Source organism: Hypanus sabinus, chromosome 3, assembly GCF_030144855.1.
Source record: "Hypanus sabinus isolate sHypSab1 chromosome 3, sHypSab1.hap1, whole genome shotgun sequence".
NCBI classification, from domain to species: domain Eukaryota; kingdom Metazoa; phylum Chordata; class Chondrichthyes; order Myliobatiformes; family Dasyatidae; genus Hypanus; species Hypanus sabinus.
In genome coordinates, this window is record NC_082708.1 from 1,826,513 (window position 1) to 1,843,310 (window position 16,798).

The 16,798-nt window shown below is 46.7% G+C and overlaps 1 protein-coding gene across 1 annotated transcript in view; it reads left to right on the top strand.

Moving 5' to 3' along the window:
* Positions 1-16,798, top strand: part of LOC132390686 (dynein heavy chain domain-containing protein 1-like) — a 199,595-nt gene that overhangs the window by 97,119 nt on the left and 85,678 nt on the right. Inside the window, exons 9-10 of the mRNA XM_059963243.1 lie at positions 2,284-2,427; positions 11,117-11,255. Coding sequence (XP_059819226.1) covers positions 2,284-2,427; positions 11,117-11,255 — 283 coding nt within the window. The remainder of the gene's footprint in view (positions 1-2,283; positions 2,428-11,116; positions 11,256-16,798) is intronic.

Consider the following 16,798-nt stretch of genomic DNA (forward strand, 5'->3'; position numbering starts at 1 on the left):
TGAAGAGAAAGAAGATAGTTAAGAACAATGTTGGCCCCTTGAAGAATGAATTGGGAGAAATTGTTATGGGAAACAGGGAAATGGCAACAGAATTTAATGCGTACTTTAGATCTGTCTTCACCAGGGAGGACACAAGCAATCTCCCAGATGTATGGATGGGCCAGGGTCATAAGATATCAGAGGAATTGAGACAGATTGACATTAGGAAAGAAACTGTGATGAGTAGACTGGTAGGACTGAAGGCTAATAAATGCCCGGGTCCAGATGGTCTGCATCCGAGGGTTCTAAAAGAGGTGGCTCAGGAAATTGCGGATGCATTGGTAATCATTTTCCAATGTTCCTTAGATTCAGGATCAGTTCCTGAAGGTTGGAGAGTGGCTAATGTTATCCCACTTTTCAAGAAGGGAGGGAAGGAGAAAACGGAGAACTATCGCCCTGTTAGCCTAACGTCAGTCGTGAGGAAGATGCTTGAGTCCATTATTAAGGACGAAATAGTGGCACATCTAGATGGCAGAAATAGGATTAGGCCGAGCCAGCATGGATTTACCAAGGGAAAATCATGCTTGACTAATCTGTTGGAGTTTTTTGAGGGTGTAACAAGGATGTTAGATGAGGGTAAGCCAGTGGATGTTGTGTACCTAGATTTTCAGAAGGCATTCGATAAGGTGCCACATAGGAGACTGGTGACTAAAATCAGAGCTCATGGCATTGAGGGCAGGGTTTCAACATGGATAGAAAACTGGTTGGCAGATAGAAAGCAAAGGGTAGCAGTGAATGGGTGTTTCTCGGACTGGCTGGAGGTGACTAGTGGGGTACCACAGGGCTCTGTATTGGGACCACAGCTCTTTACGATTTATGTCAACGATTTAGATGAGGGCATTGAAAACTATTATCAGCAAGTTTGCTGACGATACTAAACTGGGTGGCAGTGTGACATGCGAAGAGGACGTTAGGAGAACACAGGGAGACTTGGATAGGCTGGGTGAGTGGGCAGATACTTGGCAGATGTCATTCAATGTGAATAAATGCGAAGTTATCCACTTTGGAAGCAGGAACAAGAGGGCAGAGTATTGTCTGAATGGTGTAGAGTTAGGTAAGGGAGAAATGCAAAGAGACCTAGGAGTCCTAGTTCATCAGTCAATGAAGGTGAATGAGCAAGTGCAACAGGCAGTGAAGAGGGCAAATGGAATGTTGTCCTTTATTACAAGGGGAATTGAGTACAAGAGCAAGGATGTCCTTTTGCACTTGTACAGGGCCCTGGTGAGACCACACCTGGAATATTGTGTACAGATTTGGTCTCCAGGTTTAAGGAAGGACATTCTGGCAATTGAGGAAGTGCAGCGTAGATTCACTAGGTTGATTCCTGGGATGGCAGGGCTGTCTTACGCAGAGAGATTGGAGAGATTGGGCTTGTACACGCTGGAATTGAGGAGACTGAGAGGGGATCTGATTGAAACATTTAAGATAATTAAAGGATTTGATAGGATTGAGACAGGAAATATGTTCCAGATGTTGGGAGAGTCCAGTACCAGAGGGCATGGATTGAGAATAAGAGGTCAGTTATTTAAAACAGAGTTGAGGAAGAGCTTCTTCTCCCACAGAGTTGTGGAGGTGTGGAATGCACTGCCTCGGAAGACGGTGGAGGCCAATTCTCTGGATGCTTTCAAGAAGGAGCTAGATAGATATCGGATGGATAGGGGAATCAAGGGATATGGGGACAAGGCAGAGACTGGGTATTGATAGTGAATGATCAGCCATGATCTCAGAATGGCAGTGCAGATTCAAGGGGCCGAATGGTCTACTTCTGCACCTATTGTCTATTGTCTATTGTCTATTGACATCATCATCAGGGGTCCCTGGACTTGTACACCAAGATGCCTCTGTTCCCCAGTGTTCCCTTACGCCCTGTCACTGTGCATATACCAGTCTTACTAAAGGTTATAGATTAGCTTTATGTATCACATGTACATTGAAACATGCAGTGAAATAAATTGTTCATGTCAAATCAAATCAGCGAGAATTGTGCTGGGGGCAGTTCACCAGTCTCACCACGCGTCCAGCACCCCATAGCATGTACACAACTCAGTAAACCTGACACGTGGGATGAAAGCAGAGGAGCGCAGTCACGGGTGGAACGTACAAAGAGCGGCAGGGATCAAGCTGTGATTGGAGATCACTGGCACTCTAATAGTGTTACGTTAGTGCTGCCTGTCTATCTCCTCAACAGCCCTGACTGTGGGTGCTCTCTGTACTGGATGTTGGTTCTGTTGCTCTGCCCCATAGCGCAGGAACCCGGGCCAGACTGCGTTACTGAAGATGATGCTCAAGTTCGACAAAGCTGGGCGGTTTGCCATCCATCCAGGCCGCACAGAGCTGCTGGAGAAGATGTCGTGGGTGCTGAGTTCTGTGGCTGAGAGTGTGCTGGAGGTGAGTCCAGTGTTATCGAGAGCGTGGCTATCCGGAGCTGAGCATGTGGCTGCTGGTCAGTCACTGTGTCCATCACACAGTCATATGGGGGGGGGGGTGTGGAGGTCAACACATTTCCCACCTCCATCACCAGAGGTCTGGGGTTTGGGGCGAAGGCATTGGGGGATGGTTTACAGTCACAGTTCTACAGCTTAGGAACAGGACCTATCGCCCATCATGTCTGTAATGATCATTGTTGACCCTCACCTTGCACCAGAGAAAGCATTCTATCCAACGCATCACAGCTTGGTACAGCAAAGTCTCTGCCCCACAAGAGAGTTGTGGACACAGCCCAGCTCATCACAGGAACCAGCATCCCGTCCGTGGACTCTGTCTACACTCCTCACTGTCTCAGTAAAGCAGCCAACATAATCAAAGCCCCCACCCACCCCAGACATTCTCTCGTCTCCCCCCTCCCATCGGACATAAGATACAAAAGTCTGAAATCACGTACCCCCAGGCTTAAGGACAGCATCAGTCCCACTGTTATCAGACTATTAAATGGTTCCCTGGTAATGATAACATGAACTCTTGTCCTCACAATCTACCTTGTTATGACCTGACATCTTGTTTATCTGCACTGTAGTTCCACTGTAACTGGAACACGTTATTCTGCATTCTGTTATTGTTTTACTTTGTTCTACCTCAATGCTCTGGTTAATCTGTGCCTCTCCTGGAGGTGGCAGTCTTGGGGGAACTCCCCTCTCCCGCAGAGTCACATCTGCCAGAAGTGCTTGCGGCTGGGCGATCTGGAAGACCGTGTGAGGAATCTGGAGCAGCAGCTGGATGATCTTTGACTCATAAGGGAGAATGAGGCAGTCATAGATGAGAGCTACAGGGAGGTAGTCACACCTAGGCTGCCGGAAGCAGGTCGTTGGGTGACAGTCCGAGGGGGGAAAGTGAAGGAGAGTAGACAGGTAGTGCAGGGCACCCCTGTAGCCATTCCCCTGAATAATAAGTTTACCATCCTAGATGCTTTTTTGGTGAGGACGACCAACCAGGTGTGAGCCACTGTGGCAGGGACTCTGGCACTGAGTCTGACACTGTGGTGCAGAAGGATGGGACGGAGAAGAGGAGAGCTGTCGTCATTGGAGACTTTGTAGTCAGGGGAGCAGACAGGAGATTTTGTGGACGTGAGGAGGAAACCCACATGGTTTATTGCCTCCCGGGTTCCAGGGTCCAGGATGTCTCTGACTGGGTGCATGACATCCTGGTTTGAGAGGGAAAGCAACCAGAAGTCGTGATACATGTTGGTACCAACGACATAGGCAGGAAGAAGGATGAGGTCCTGAAGTGTGAGTTTCGGGAACTAGGCAGAAGGCTGAAGAACAGGACCTCAAGGGTGGCGTTCTCAGGATTGCTGCCAGTACTACATGATAGTGATGGTAAGAATTGGAGGAGAAGGCAGTTGAATGCGTGGTTGAGGAGTTGGTGCAGGGGGCAGGGTTTTAGATTTTTGGATCATTGGGATCTTTTCTGAGGAAGGTGGACCTGTACAGATTGGATGGGTTGCACCTGAACTCGAGGGGGAGCATATCCTTTCAGGTAGGTTTGCTAGAATAGTTCAGGAGGGTTTAAACTAATTTGCAAGGGGGATGGGACCCGGAACGACAGAGCAGTGAAAGAAGTGCATGGAATAAAGCCAGATGAAACATATGGAGAGACTTTGAGGAAAGAGAAGCAGAATAAGGGGCATAAGGGTAGTAAGGTAGAAGGGCTAAAGTGTGTGTACTTCAATGCAAGAAGCATCAGGAACAAAGGTGATGAACTGAGAGCTTGGATACACACATGGAATTATGATGTAGTGGCCATTACGGAGACTTGGCTGGCACCAGGGCAGGAATGGATTCTCAATATTCCTGGATTTCAGTGCTTTAAAAGGGATAGAGATGGGGGGAAAGGGGAGGAGGGGTGGCATTACTGGTCAGGGATACTATTACAGCTACAGAAAGGGTGGGTAATGTAGCAGGATCCTCTGTTGAGTCAGTATGGGTGGAAGTCAGGAACAGGAAGGGAGCAGTTACTCTATTGGGAGTATTCTATAGGTCCCCTGGTAGCAGCAGAGATACCGAGGAGCAGATTGGGAGGCAGATTTTGGAAAGGTGCAAAAATAACAGGATTTTTATCATAGGTGACTTTAACTTCCCTAATATTGATTGGCACCTGATTAGTTCCAAGGGTTTAGATGGGGCAGAGTTTGTTAAGTGTGTCCAGGACCGATTCCTGTCACAGTATGTTGACAGGCCGACTAGGGGGAATGCCATACTAGATCTAGTATTAGGTAACGAACCGGGTCAGGTCACAGATCTGTCAGTGGGTGAGCATCTGGGGGACAGTGATCACCGCTCCCTGACCTTTAGCATTATCATGGAAAAGGACAGAATCAGAGAGGACAGGAAAATTTTTAATTGGTGAAGGGCAAATTATGAGGCTATAAGGCTAGAACTTGCAGGTGTGAATTGGGATGATGTTTTTGCAGGGAAATATACTATGGACATGTGGTCAATGTTTAAGGATCTCTTGCAGGATGTTAGGGATAAATTTGTCCCAGTGAGGAAGATAAAGAATGGTAGGGTGAAGGAACCATGGGTGACAAGTGAAGTGGAAAATCTAGTCAGGTGGAAGAAGGCAGCATATAACCATATAACAATTACAGCACGGAAACAGGCCATCTCGGCCCTTCTAGTCCATGCCGAACGCTTACTCTCACCTAGTCCCACTGACCCGCACTCAGTCCATAACCCTCCATTCCTTTCCCGTCCATATACCTATCCAATTTTAATTTAAATGACAATACCAAACCTGCCTCTACCACTTCTACTGGAAGCTCATTCCACACAGCTACCACTCTCTGAGTAAAGAAATTCCTGCTAGTGTTACCCTTAAACTTTTGCCCCCTAACTCTCAAATCATGTCCTCTTGTTTGTATCTCCCCTACTCTCAATGGAAAAAGCCTATCCACATCAACTCTATCTATCCCCATCATAATTTTAAATACTTCCATCAAGTCCCCACTCAACCTCCTATGCTCCAAAGAATAAAGACCTAACTTGTTCAACCTTTCCCTGTAACTTAGGTGCTGAAATCCAGGTAACATTCTAGTAAATCTTCTCTGTACTCTCTCTATTTTGTTGACATCGTTCCTATAATTTGGTGACCAGAACTGAACACAATAATCCAAATTTGGCCTTACCAATGCCTTGTACAATTTTAACATTACATCCCAACTCCTATACTCAATGCTCTGATTTATAAAGGCCAGCATACCAAAAGCTTTCTTCACCACCCTATCCACATAAGATTCCACCTTCAGGGAACTATGCACTGTTATTCCTAGATCACTCTGTTCTACTGCATTTTTCAATGCCCTACCATTTACTTTGTATGTCCTATTTGGATTATTCCTACCAAAATGTAGCACCTCACACTTATCAGCATTAAACTCCATCTGCCATCGTTCAGCCCACTCTTCTAACTGGCCTAAATCTCTCTGCTAACTTTGAAAACCTACTTCATTATCCACAACGCCACCTACCTTGGTATCATCTGCATACTTACTAATCCAATTTACCACCCCATCATCATACATGAGGTTTGGGAAGCAAGGATCAGATGGGTCTATTGAGGAATATAGGATAGCAAGAAAGGAGCTTAAGAAGGGGCTGAGGAGAGCAAGAAGGGGGCATGAAAAGGCCTTGGTGAGTAGGGTAAAGGAAAACCCCAAGGCATTCTTCAATTATGTGAAGAACAAAAGGATGACAGGAGTGAAGGTAGGACCGATTAGAGATAAAGGTGGGAAGATGTGCCTGGAGGCTGTGGAAGTGAGCGAGGTCCTCAATGAATACTTCTCTTCAGTATTCACCACTGAGAGGGAATTTGAGGATGGTGAGGACAATATGAGTGAGGTTGATGTTCTGGAGCATGTTGATATAAAGGGAGAGGAGGTTTTGGAGTTGTTAAAATACATTAGGACGGATAAGTCCCCGGGGCCTGATGGAATATTCCCCAGGCTGCTCCACGAGGCGGGGGAAGAGATTGCTGAGCCTCTGGCTAGGATCTTTATGTCCTTGTTGTCCACGGGAATGGTACTAAAGGATTGTAGGGAGGCGAATGTTGTCCCCTTGTTCAAAAAAGGTAGTAGGGATAGTCTGGGTAATTATAGACCATGTATCCTTACATCTGTGGTGGGACAGCTGTTGGAAAAGATACTTAGAGATAGGGTCTATGGGCATTTCGAGAATCATGTTCTGATCAGGGACAGTCAGCATTGCTTTGTGAAGGGCAGATCAAGTCTAACAAGCCTGATAGAGTTCTTTGAGGAGGTGACCAGGCATATAGATGAAGGTAGTGCAGTGGATGTGATTGTGGTAAACTATGTATACCTGTCTGGACACGCCCCTCAGCTGGCTGCTCCTGTGGCTCCTCCCACAGACCCCTGGATAAAAGCGATTGGAGGCACTGCTCCTCCCTCAATCACCAAGATGTTGTGGTCCCTTTTGCTGCTAATAAAAGCCTATCATTCACCTCCCATCTCCGAGAGTTATTGATGGTGCATCAGTGATCTACATGGATCTTAGTAAGGAATTTGACAAGGTTCCACACGGTAGGCTTATTCAGAAAGTCAGAAGGCACCCTGGGATTGGAGAAGGATGGCAGGGTACTCTGGGACTGGAGAGGGGTGGTGGGGTACTCTGGGACTGGAGAGGGGTGTTGGGGTACTCTGGGACTGGAGAGGGATGGTGGGGCATCCTGGGATTGGAGAGGGATGGCAGGGTACTCTGGGACTGAAGAGGGGTGGTGGGGTACCCTGAGGTCGGAGAGGGCTGGCAGGGTACTCTGGGACTGGAGAGGGGTGGTGGGGTACCCTGGGATTGGAGAGGAATGGCAGGGTACTCTGGGACTGGAGAGGGGTGGTGGGGTACCCTGGGACTGGAGAGGGGTGGTGGGGTACTCTGGGACTGGAGACGGATGGTGGGGCATCCTGGGATGTCCAGGTGACTTGGGAACAGGGGAAGTAGAGTCTGTGTGGATTGAGCTGAGGAACAGCAAGGGTAAAAAGACCCTAATGGGTGTTGTGTACAGGCCCCCAAACAGTAGCGTGGATATTGGGTAAAAGTTGATTAGGGAGTTAACATTGGCATGTGCTAAAGGTAATGTAGTCGTTATGGGAGATTTCAACATGCAGGTGAACTGGGAGAATCAGGTAGGTGCTGGACCCCAGGATAGGGAGTTTGTGGAGTGTCTAAGGGATGTATTTTTGGAACAGCTTGTGCTTGAGCCAACCAGGAACGAGGCTATTTTGGACTTGGTGATGTGTAATGAACAGGAATTGATAAGTGATCTTGAAGTAAAGGAGCCATTAGGAAGTAGTGATCATAACATGATAAGTTTTTATCTACAATTTGAGAGGGATAAGGGCAGATCAGAGGTGTCAGTGTTGCAATTAAATAAAGGAGACTACGGAGCCATGAGGGAAGAGCTGGCCAAAGTTAAATGGGCGGATGCCCTGGCAGGAAAGACAGTGGATCAGCAGTGGCAGATATTCTTGGGCATAATACAAAAGATGCAAAAGCAGTTCATTCCAATGAGAAGGAAGGATTCAAAGAGGGGGAAGGGGCTACAGTGGTTGACAAAGGAAGTCAGAGATTGTATAGCATTAAAGAAAAAGAAGTATGGCAGGGCTAAGATGAGTGGGAATACAGATGATTGGGAAAGTTTTAAGGAGCAGCAGATCTTAACTAAAAAAGCAATACGGAGAGAAAAAATCAGGTATGAGAGTCTAGCCAGGAATATAAAAGGAGATAGCAAAAGCTTTTTTAGCTATGTGAAGAGAAAGAAGATAGTTAAGAACAATGTTGGCCCCTTGAAGAATGAATTGGGAGAAATTGTTATGGGAAACAGGGAAATGGCAACAGAATTTAATGCGTACTTTAGATCTGTCTTCACCAGGGAGGACACAAGCAATCTCCCAGATGTATGGATGGGCTAGGGTCATAAGATATCAGAGGAATTGAGACAGATTGACATTAGGAAAGAAACTGTGATGAGTAGACTGGTAGGACTGAAGGCTAATAAATGCCCGGGTCCAGATGGTCTGCATCCGAGGGTTCTAAAAGAGGTGGCTCAGGAAATTGCGGATGCATTGGTAATCATTTTCCAATGTTCCTTAGATTCAGGACCAGTTCCTGAAGGTTGGAGAGTGGCTAATGTTATCCCACTTTTCAAGAAGGGAGGGAAGGAGAAAACTGAGAACTATCGCCCTGTTAGCCTAACGTCAGTCGTGGGGAAGATGCTTAAGTCCATTATTAATGACGAAATAGTGGCACATCGTGATGGCAGAAATAGGATTAGGCCGAGCCAGCATGGATTTACCAAGGGAAAATCATGCTTGACTAATCTGTTGGAGTTTTTTGAGGGTGTAACAAGGATGTTAGATGAGGGTAAGCCAGTGGATGTTGTATACCTAGATTTTCAGAAGGCATTCGATAAGGTGCCACATAGGAGATTGGTGAGTAAAATCAGAGCTCATGGCATTGGGGGCAGGGTTTCAACATGGATAGAAAACTGGTTGGCAGATAGAAAGCAAAGGGTAGCAGTGAATGGGTGTTTCTCGGACTGGCTGGAGGTGACTAGTGGGGTACCACAGGGCTCTGTATTGGGACCACAGCGCTTTACGATTTATGTCAATGATTTAGATGAGGGCATTGAAAACTATATCAGCAAGTTTGCTGACGATACTAAACTGGGTGGCAGTGTGACATGCGAAGAGGATGTTAGGAGAATACAGGGAGACTTGGATAGGCTGAGTGAGTGGGCAGATACTTGGCAGATGTCATTCAATGTGAATAAATGTGAAGTTATCCACTTTGGAAGCAGGAACAAGAGGGCAGAGTATTGTCTGAACGGTGTAGAGTTAGGTAAGGGAGAAATGCAAAGAGACCTAGGAGTCCTAGTTCACCAGTCAATGAAGGTGAATGAGCAAGTGCAACAGGCAGTGAAGAGGGCAAATGGAATGTTGGCCTTTGTTACAAGGGGAATTGAATACAAGAGGAAGGATGTCCTTTTGCATTTGTACAGGGCCCTGGTGAGACCACACCTGGAATATTGTGTACAGTTTTGGTCTCCATGTTTAAGGAAGGACAGTCTGGCAGTTGAGGAAGTGCAGCGTAGATTCACAAGGTTGATTCCTGGGATGGCAGGGCTGTCTTACGCAGAGAGATTGGAGAGATTGGGCTTGTACATGCTGGAATTGAGGAGATTGAGAGGGGATCTGATTGAAACGTTTAAGATAATTAAAGGATTTGATAGGATTGAGGCAGGAAATATGTTCCAGATGTTGGGAGAGTCCAGTACCAGAGGGCATGGATTGAGAATAAGAGGTCAGTTATTTAAAACAGAGTTGAGGAAGAGCTTCTTCTCCCAGAGAGTTGTGCAGGTGTGGAATGCACTACCTCGGAAGACGGTGGAGGCCAATTCTCTGGATGCTTTCAAGAAGGAGCTAGATAGATATCTGATGGATAGGGGAATCAAGGGATATGGGGACAAGGCAGGGACTGGGTATTGATAGTGAATGATCAGCCATGATCTCAGAATGGCGGTGCAGACTCGAGGGGCCGAATGGTCTACTTCTGCACCTATTGTCTATTGTCTATTGTCTATTGGAGAGGGATGGCAGGGTATTCTGGGACTGGAGAGGGGTGGTGGGGTACCCTGGGATTGGAGTGGAATGGCAGGGTACTCTGGGACTGGAGAGGGGTGGGGTACCCTGGGGTCGGAGAGGGCTGGCAGGGTACTCTGGGACTGGAGAGGGGTGGTGGGGTACTCTGGGACTGGAGACGGATGGTGGGGCATCCTGGGATTGGAGAGGGATGGCAGGGTACTCTGGGACTGGAGAGGGGTGGTGGGGCATCCTGGGATTGGAGAGGGATGGCAGGGTACTCTGGGACTGGAGAGGGGTGGTGGGGTACTCTGGGGTTGGAGAGGGATGGCAGGGTTCTCTGGGACTGGAGAGGGGTGGTGGGGTACCCTGGGATTGGAGAGGGTGGTGGGGTACCCTGGGGTCGGAGAGGGCTGGCAGGGTACTCTGGGACTGGAGAGGGATGGCAGGGTACTCTGGGACTGGAGAGGGCTGGTGGGGTACCCTGGGATTGGAGAGGGCTGGCAGGGTACTCTGGGACTGGAGAGGGGTGGTGGGGTACTCTGGGACTGGAGATGGATGGTGGGGCATCCTGGGATTGGAGAGGGATGGCAGGGTACTCTGGGACTGGAGAGGGGTGGTGGGGTACTCTGGGGTTGGAGAGGGATGGCAGGGTTCTCTGGGACTGGAGAGGGGTGGTGGGGTACCCTGGGGTTGGAGAGGGATGGCAGGGTTCTCTGGGACTGGAGAGGGGTGGTGGGGTACCCTGGGGTTGGAGAGGGATGGCAGGGTTCTCTGGGACTGGAGAGAGGTGACGGGGTACTCTGGGACTGGAGAGGGGTGGTGGGGTACTCTGGGGTTGGAGAGGGATGGCAAGGTTCTCTGGGACTGGAGAGAGGTGACAGGGTACTCTGGGGTTGGAGAGGGCTGGCAAGGGTACTGGGGATCGGAGAGGGATGACAATGTGCACTGGTCTGAGGTGGTCACTCACTTTCCTGCATCAATGTTCCTCAGGTAACAGAGGGACTGCAGGATGCCAATTGCCCACAGCTAGAGGAGCCAGAGGACAGAACAAAGAGAGAATCTATAGCAAGCCCTGAGAATGAATCTGGATGTGGCTTGTGCAGCGCATGTGAGAAGCAGCATGCAAGAGGTGAGAGGACATGAGAACTGGCGTTGTCTGAGTGCCAGCAAACCGAGCTGAAGGTTCAGCTTCCTCATGTGACCCCCAGCAGCCCCCCAATTTGTATTCGTCACATTGTGAGCTGTAAGCAATGTAAAGACCAGGGTGTTCTGCTGTCGCATTAAAACACTGGCACCTATGCAACGGTATGGGAAAGCTGTTCCTGTTCATAAATACATTCTAGCTCAGTCAGTTTGCCTCAAGTCCTAGACCCATGGAGCCATGTAATACAGCTGTTGGTCCTTCAGCTTGCCATCCATACTAACCCAATCCCATATATCAGCTCTTAATCGTACACTTCCGAACCCCAGTGATTCAAGAATTCAACCAGATATACCGCATCATTCTGATGTTTGAACCCAACGTTCTTTCAGAAGTCAGGAAAGAAGCACAAAACCTGGTGCTTCACCTTTGTTTTATTAAGCATTGATAGAATAATGGAACATTGAATCAGTGATAGAGGTCTACTAAGTGAAGTGAAGGAAGGGACAGTCATAACAAAATAAGAGACTACAATGTCATTGGCCTTGTGGTTAGCTCTTTTGTACACTAGATAAGGAAAGTTCCATTCAAATTTGTCAATATAAATCATCCATTCAAATAATACAGTACCAAGCAAAGCTGAAGAATTATACAATAGGGCAGATTGAATTACCACATGTACATACTGTGACCATACTGGGCAGTTACCTGTAAACAAGTAAATACCATATATAAAATACAAGCAGACAATTGATTACAAGTTCAAAGCAAATTTATTATACATTGTATACAGTCTTGGGATTAATCATCTTCAAGCAAAAGAAACACAATAGAATCCATGAAAATCCCCAACTCATAAAGTCCGTCAAACATCCAATGTGCGGAAAAATAACAAATTATGCAAACAATAAAAACGTTGATGATATAATGCACAGAACTTTCCCAGAATCCCCAGGAGGTGTGCCCACAGCACTGAGGAGAGTGGGTGCAGACCAGCAGCTCAATGGCTGCAGGGCTACAACTGCTCCTGAACCTGGTGGTGTGGACCCAAGTCTCCTGCATCTCCTGCTCGATGGTAACAGCGAGAAGAAACAGAGAAAGATCAAAGCCAGTCAAATGAGACAGGCACAAGTGGGGAATCCTGGCGGATAGATAGCCTCAACGCCTTAATCTTTTAAGTTTTGCTCAGCCCTTAAATCGGCAAAACATCAGTTCAGTTTTTTCTGTTGGGTGGGCCCCAAAGCTTCAATCTGGCCCAAAATCCACCCAGCTAACCAGCTCAACGATAGCCTTCCCAAGAGTCCAGTTCACCAAATCTGTCAGGAGGTCATACAGTTGGTTCAAAAGCACAGCTCTCAAAGGGTAATTATGGGCTACAGACGGCAGTGATCATCATCCAGAGGTATATTTAATAGAATAGATAGTAGTTCTGTGAGCTGCCCACAAAATTTCACCATTTATCGCCAGTGCCATCTTGGGCAGCTGTGACCCCTGAGACGTGCTGAACAGCAGTTGCTGACTTTTCCACCATATCAGACCTGCTGCTGTCTAGTTCTAAATCACTTGCGGGTCCCGAAGTGGAGAAGAGGAGAGAAAGGAAACAATTTAGAGCTAAAAGTGAGTTTATTGTCATCTACGCCAAAGATCCCACACCACCAGGTTCAAAAACAGTTATTACCCCTCAACCATCAGGTCCCACACCACCAGGTTCAGGAACAGTTATTACCCCTCAACCATCAGGTCCCACACCACCAGGTTCAGGAACAGTTATTACCCCTCAACCATCAGGTCCCACACCACCAGGTTCAAAAACAGTTATTACCCCTCAACCATCAGGTCCCACACCACCAGGTTCAGGAACAGTTATTACCCCTCAACCATCAGGTCCCACACCACCAGGTTCAGGAACAGTTTATACCCCTCAACCATCAGGTCCCACACCACCAGGTTTAGGAACAGTTATTACCCCCTCAACCATCAGGTCCCACACCACCAGGTTCAGGAACAGTTATTACCTCTCAGCCATCAGGTCCCACACCACCAGGTTCAGGAACAGTTTATACCCCTCAACCATCCGGTCCCACACCACCACGTCCAGGAACAGTTATTACCCCTCAACCATCAGGTCCCACACCACCAGGTTTAGGAACAGTTATTACCCCCTCAACCATCAGGTCCCACACCACCAGGTTCAGGAACAGTTATTACCTCTCAGCCATCAGGTCCCACACCACCAGGTTCAGGAACAATTATTACCCCTCAACCATCAGGTCCCACACCACCAGGTTCAGGAACAGTTATTACCCCTCAACCATCAGGTCCCACACCACCAGGTTCAGGAACAATTATTACCCCTCAACCATCAGGTCCCACACCACCAGGTTCAGGAACAATTATTACCCCTCAACCATCAGGTCCCACACCTCCAGGTTCAGGAACAATTATTACCCCTCAACCATCAGGTCCCACACCTCCAGGTTCAGGAACAATTATTACCCCTCAACCATCAGGTCCCACACCACCAGGTTCAGGAACAGTTATTACCCCTCCGTCATCAGGTCCCACACCAGGTTCAGGAAGAGTTATTACCCCTCAACCATCAGGTCCCACACCACCAGGCTCAGGAACAGTTATTACCCCTCAACCATCAGGTCCCACACCACCAGGTTCAGGAACAATTATTACCCCTCAACCATCAGGTCCCACACCACCAGGCTCAGGAACATCTTCAGGTTCTAGAACCAGGGTGGATAACTTAACTCACTTCAACTCTGAACAGATTCTACAACTCATGTTATCGGGATTTTTATTATTGTATTTGCCTAGTTTGTTTTCATTAGTTGTTTGTCAGACTTGGGAGTGGGTGTAGAGGAGATGCCAGGGGTGCTTTTTATGCAGAGAGTGGTGAGTGTGTGGAATGGGCTGCCGGTGGTGGAGGCAGAAACAATAGGGTCTTTTAAGAGACTCCTGGATGCTACATGGAGCTTAGAAAAATAAAGGGCTATGGGTAAAGCTCAGGTAGTTCTAAGGTAGGGACATGTTCAGCACAGCTTTGTGGGCCGAAGGGCCTGTATTGTGCTGTATGTTTCTATGGTTCTATTTCTTTGTGTGTAGTTTGTCATGGATTCTGTTGTATTTCTTTGTCCTACTGGGCATACCCGGAAGAAATGAATCTGACAGTTGAATATGGTGACATTTACTTTGAATTTTGTATGCATGCTGCAATGAAAAACTTCAAACGGCATTTCCAGCAGAGCATCAGATGAGCAGTGCTCACAAGAAAACAGAAATTATACACACTTTTTAGAAGATAATTAGATCAATAAAGTCCATTTTAGAGCTGTGATCAAGGTGGTTGAAAGTTCGAAGTAAATTTATTATCAAGATACATAGATACCTGTCACCATATACAACCACGAGGCTAACTTCCTTCTGGGCACTGTGTGTTTTGGCTCTACTGAGGTGGTGATCTGGGTTGTGCTGGTCAGTTCAAGAACTGAATGGTTGAAGGTCAGTAGCTGTTCCTGAAACCTGTGGTGTGGGACTTCAGGCTTCTGTACCTCCTGCCCAATGGGAGCTCTGTGAAGATGGCATGGCAATGATGGTGGGGATCTTTGTTTTTCAACATTGTACTCAAAACTGTCCAGTGCATCACCTGCATTAGCCAACCCTCCGTCAAGGACATAACAACGTCAAGGGATGCATGAAAAGAGCTACCTTTTGGTCAGGTCCATGTTGCAGTAGCATCTCTTTCTTTCTTTTTCTTTTTCCAATATTTTTATTAAATTTCATATACAGAAATACAGAATTTATAAGGATTCTATAAATCAGAATAAGATAGCACAAAATGCACTATATATAAATCGCACTGATACAATCACAGTATCCCATACTGATCATCAATCAGATAAAATAAATTGAATGATGAAATACAATAGTATGGTTAATTATATTATAAAAAATTTCTACACCCCCTACAAAGCTGGTTGATAAAACGAACAAAGAAGAAAAAGAGTACATTACCATAATAATAGCCCAGATCTATATTTTAATAACAATTCAAAGATTTTTAAAATAGTTCAGAAAAGGTCTTGGTTAGAATCAGAAATCGAACAACGAATCTTCTCTAGATTGAAACATGACATAACATCACATAACCATTGAGCATGTGTGGGGGGGGGGGGCATCCTCCTTCCATTTAAGCAAGATCACCCTCCAAGCCATAAGAGAAATAAAAGCCAGTACCCGCGAATGAGAAGGCTCCAAAATTATAATTCTTTCCTCAACAATAGCAAATAAGGCAGTCAAAGGATTGGGCTTAAAACTAACTTTAAAAAGTTCAGAAAAAGTTTGGAATACAACTATCCAATATTTTTCAAGGTTCGAATATGACCAAAATACATGAATTAATGAAGCCTCTCCATTATTACATCTGTCACAATAAGCAGATATACCTGCAACATCAAGGGATGCATAAAAAGAGCTACCTTTTGGTCAGGTCCATGTTGCAGTAGCGCCTCTGAGTTGAGGAGTGACCAATCAACAAGAGGGATTCATTAAAAAATAAAAATAACTCGAGTGGAAGTGGCGCAGCCATTCTTTGAGCGTGCCAGTGTTTCGAGAGGCTCTGGCTCATCAAGTTTGAGCCAGGCTTGGGCAAGATACAGCATCTGGTAAGATTGACACTTCTTGGTTGTTCATTCCCCATCTGTTAGGGCATAGTCATTCAGGGAGAACGGCTCCAGAAGCAGTGTTTGTGCTTTGCGTGCGATGAGACCACCAGTCCCCCAGATAAACACATCCGCGCCAGGGGCACCGAGCTGCCGCTCCTGAGTGAAAGTATTAAAGAAATGGAGCTGCAATTTGATCACCTTCGCCTCGTGGAAGAATGAGAAGGTGATAGATTGCAGATACAGTGTCAATGTGTAGTGAGGAGAAGCTGTCGATAGGACAAAATTGTAATCAACAGGGTGAGTTGCAACATAAAAGGCGGATAAAATCAAAACGGGTGAATACAGGACTGAAAGTGTTACATCTGGATTTGTGCTCAACACAGAATAAGGACGATGAACTTAAAGCACAGTTACAGATTGGCATGCGTGGAGGTCAGGTTGTTGGCTGTATTTAAGGCAGATGTTAATAGGTAATTGATTGGACATAGTATCAAAGGTTAGGAGAGAACAAGGAACCAGGGATCAGGAGCAGATAGAAAAATAGCATCAGCCATGATTGAATGGTGAAGCAGACTCGATAGGCCAAATGGCCTAATTCTGCTCCTCTTATGCTTGTATGTTGTTGGCTTCACAGAATCATGGCTGAAAGAAGAATATAAATGGGAGCTTAATCTCCATGGAATTGCGGGAAACTGGGGAGGGATGTGTCCATGATGTACTGGACTGAATCCTGTGGATATTCCCGATGGGGAGGGATGTGTCCGTGATGTATTGGAAAGAATCCTGTGGATATTCCCGATGGGGAGGGATATGTCCGTGATGTATTGGAAAGAATCCTGTGGATATTCCCAATGGGGA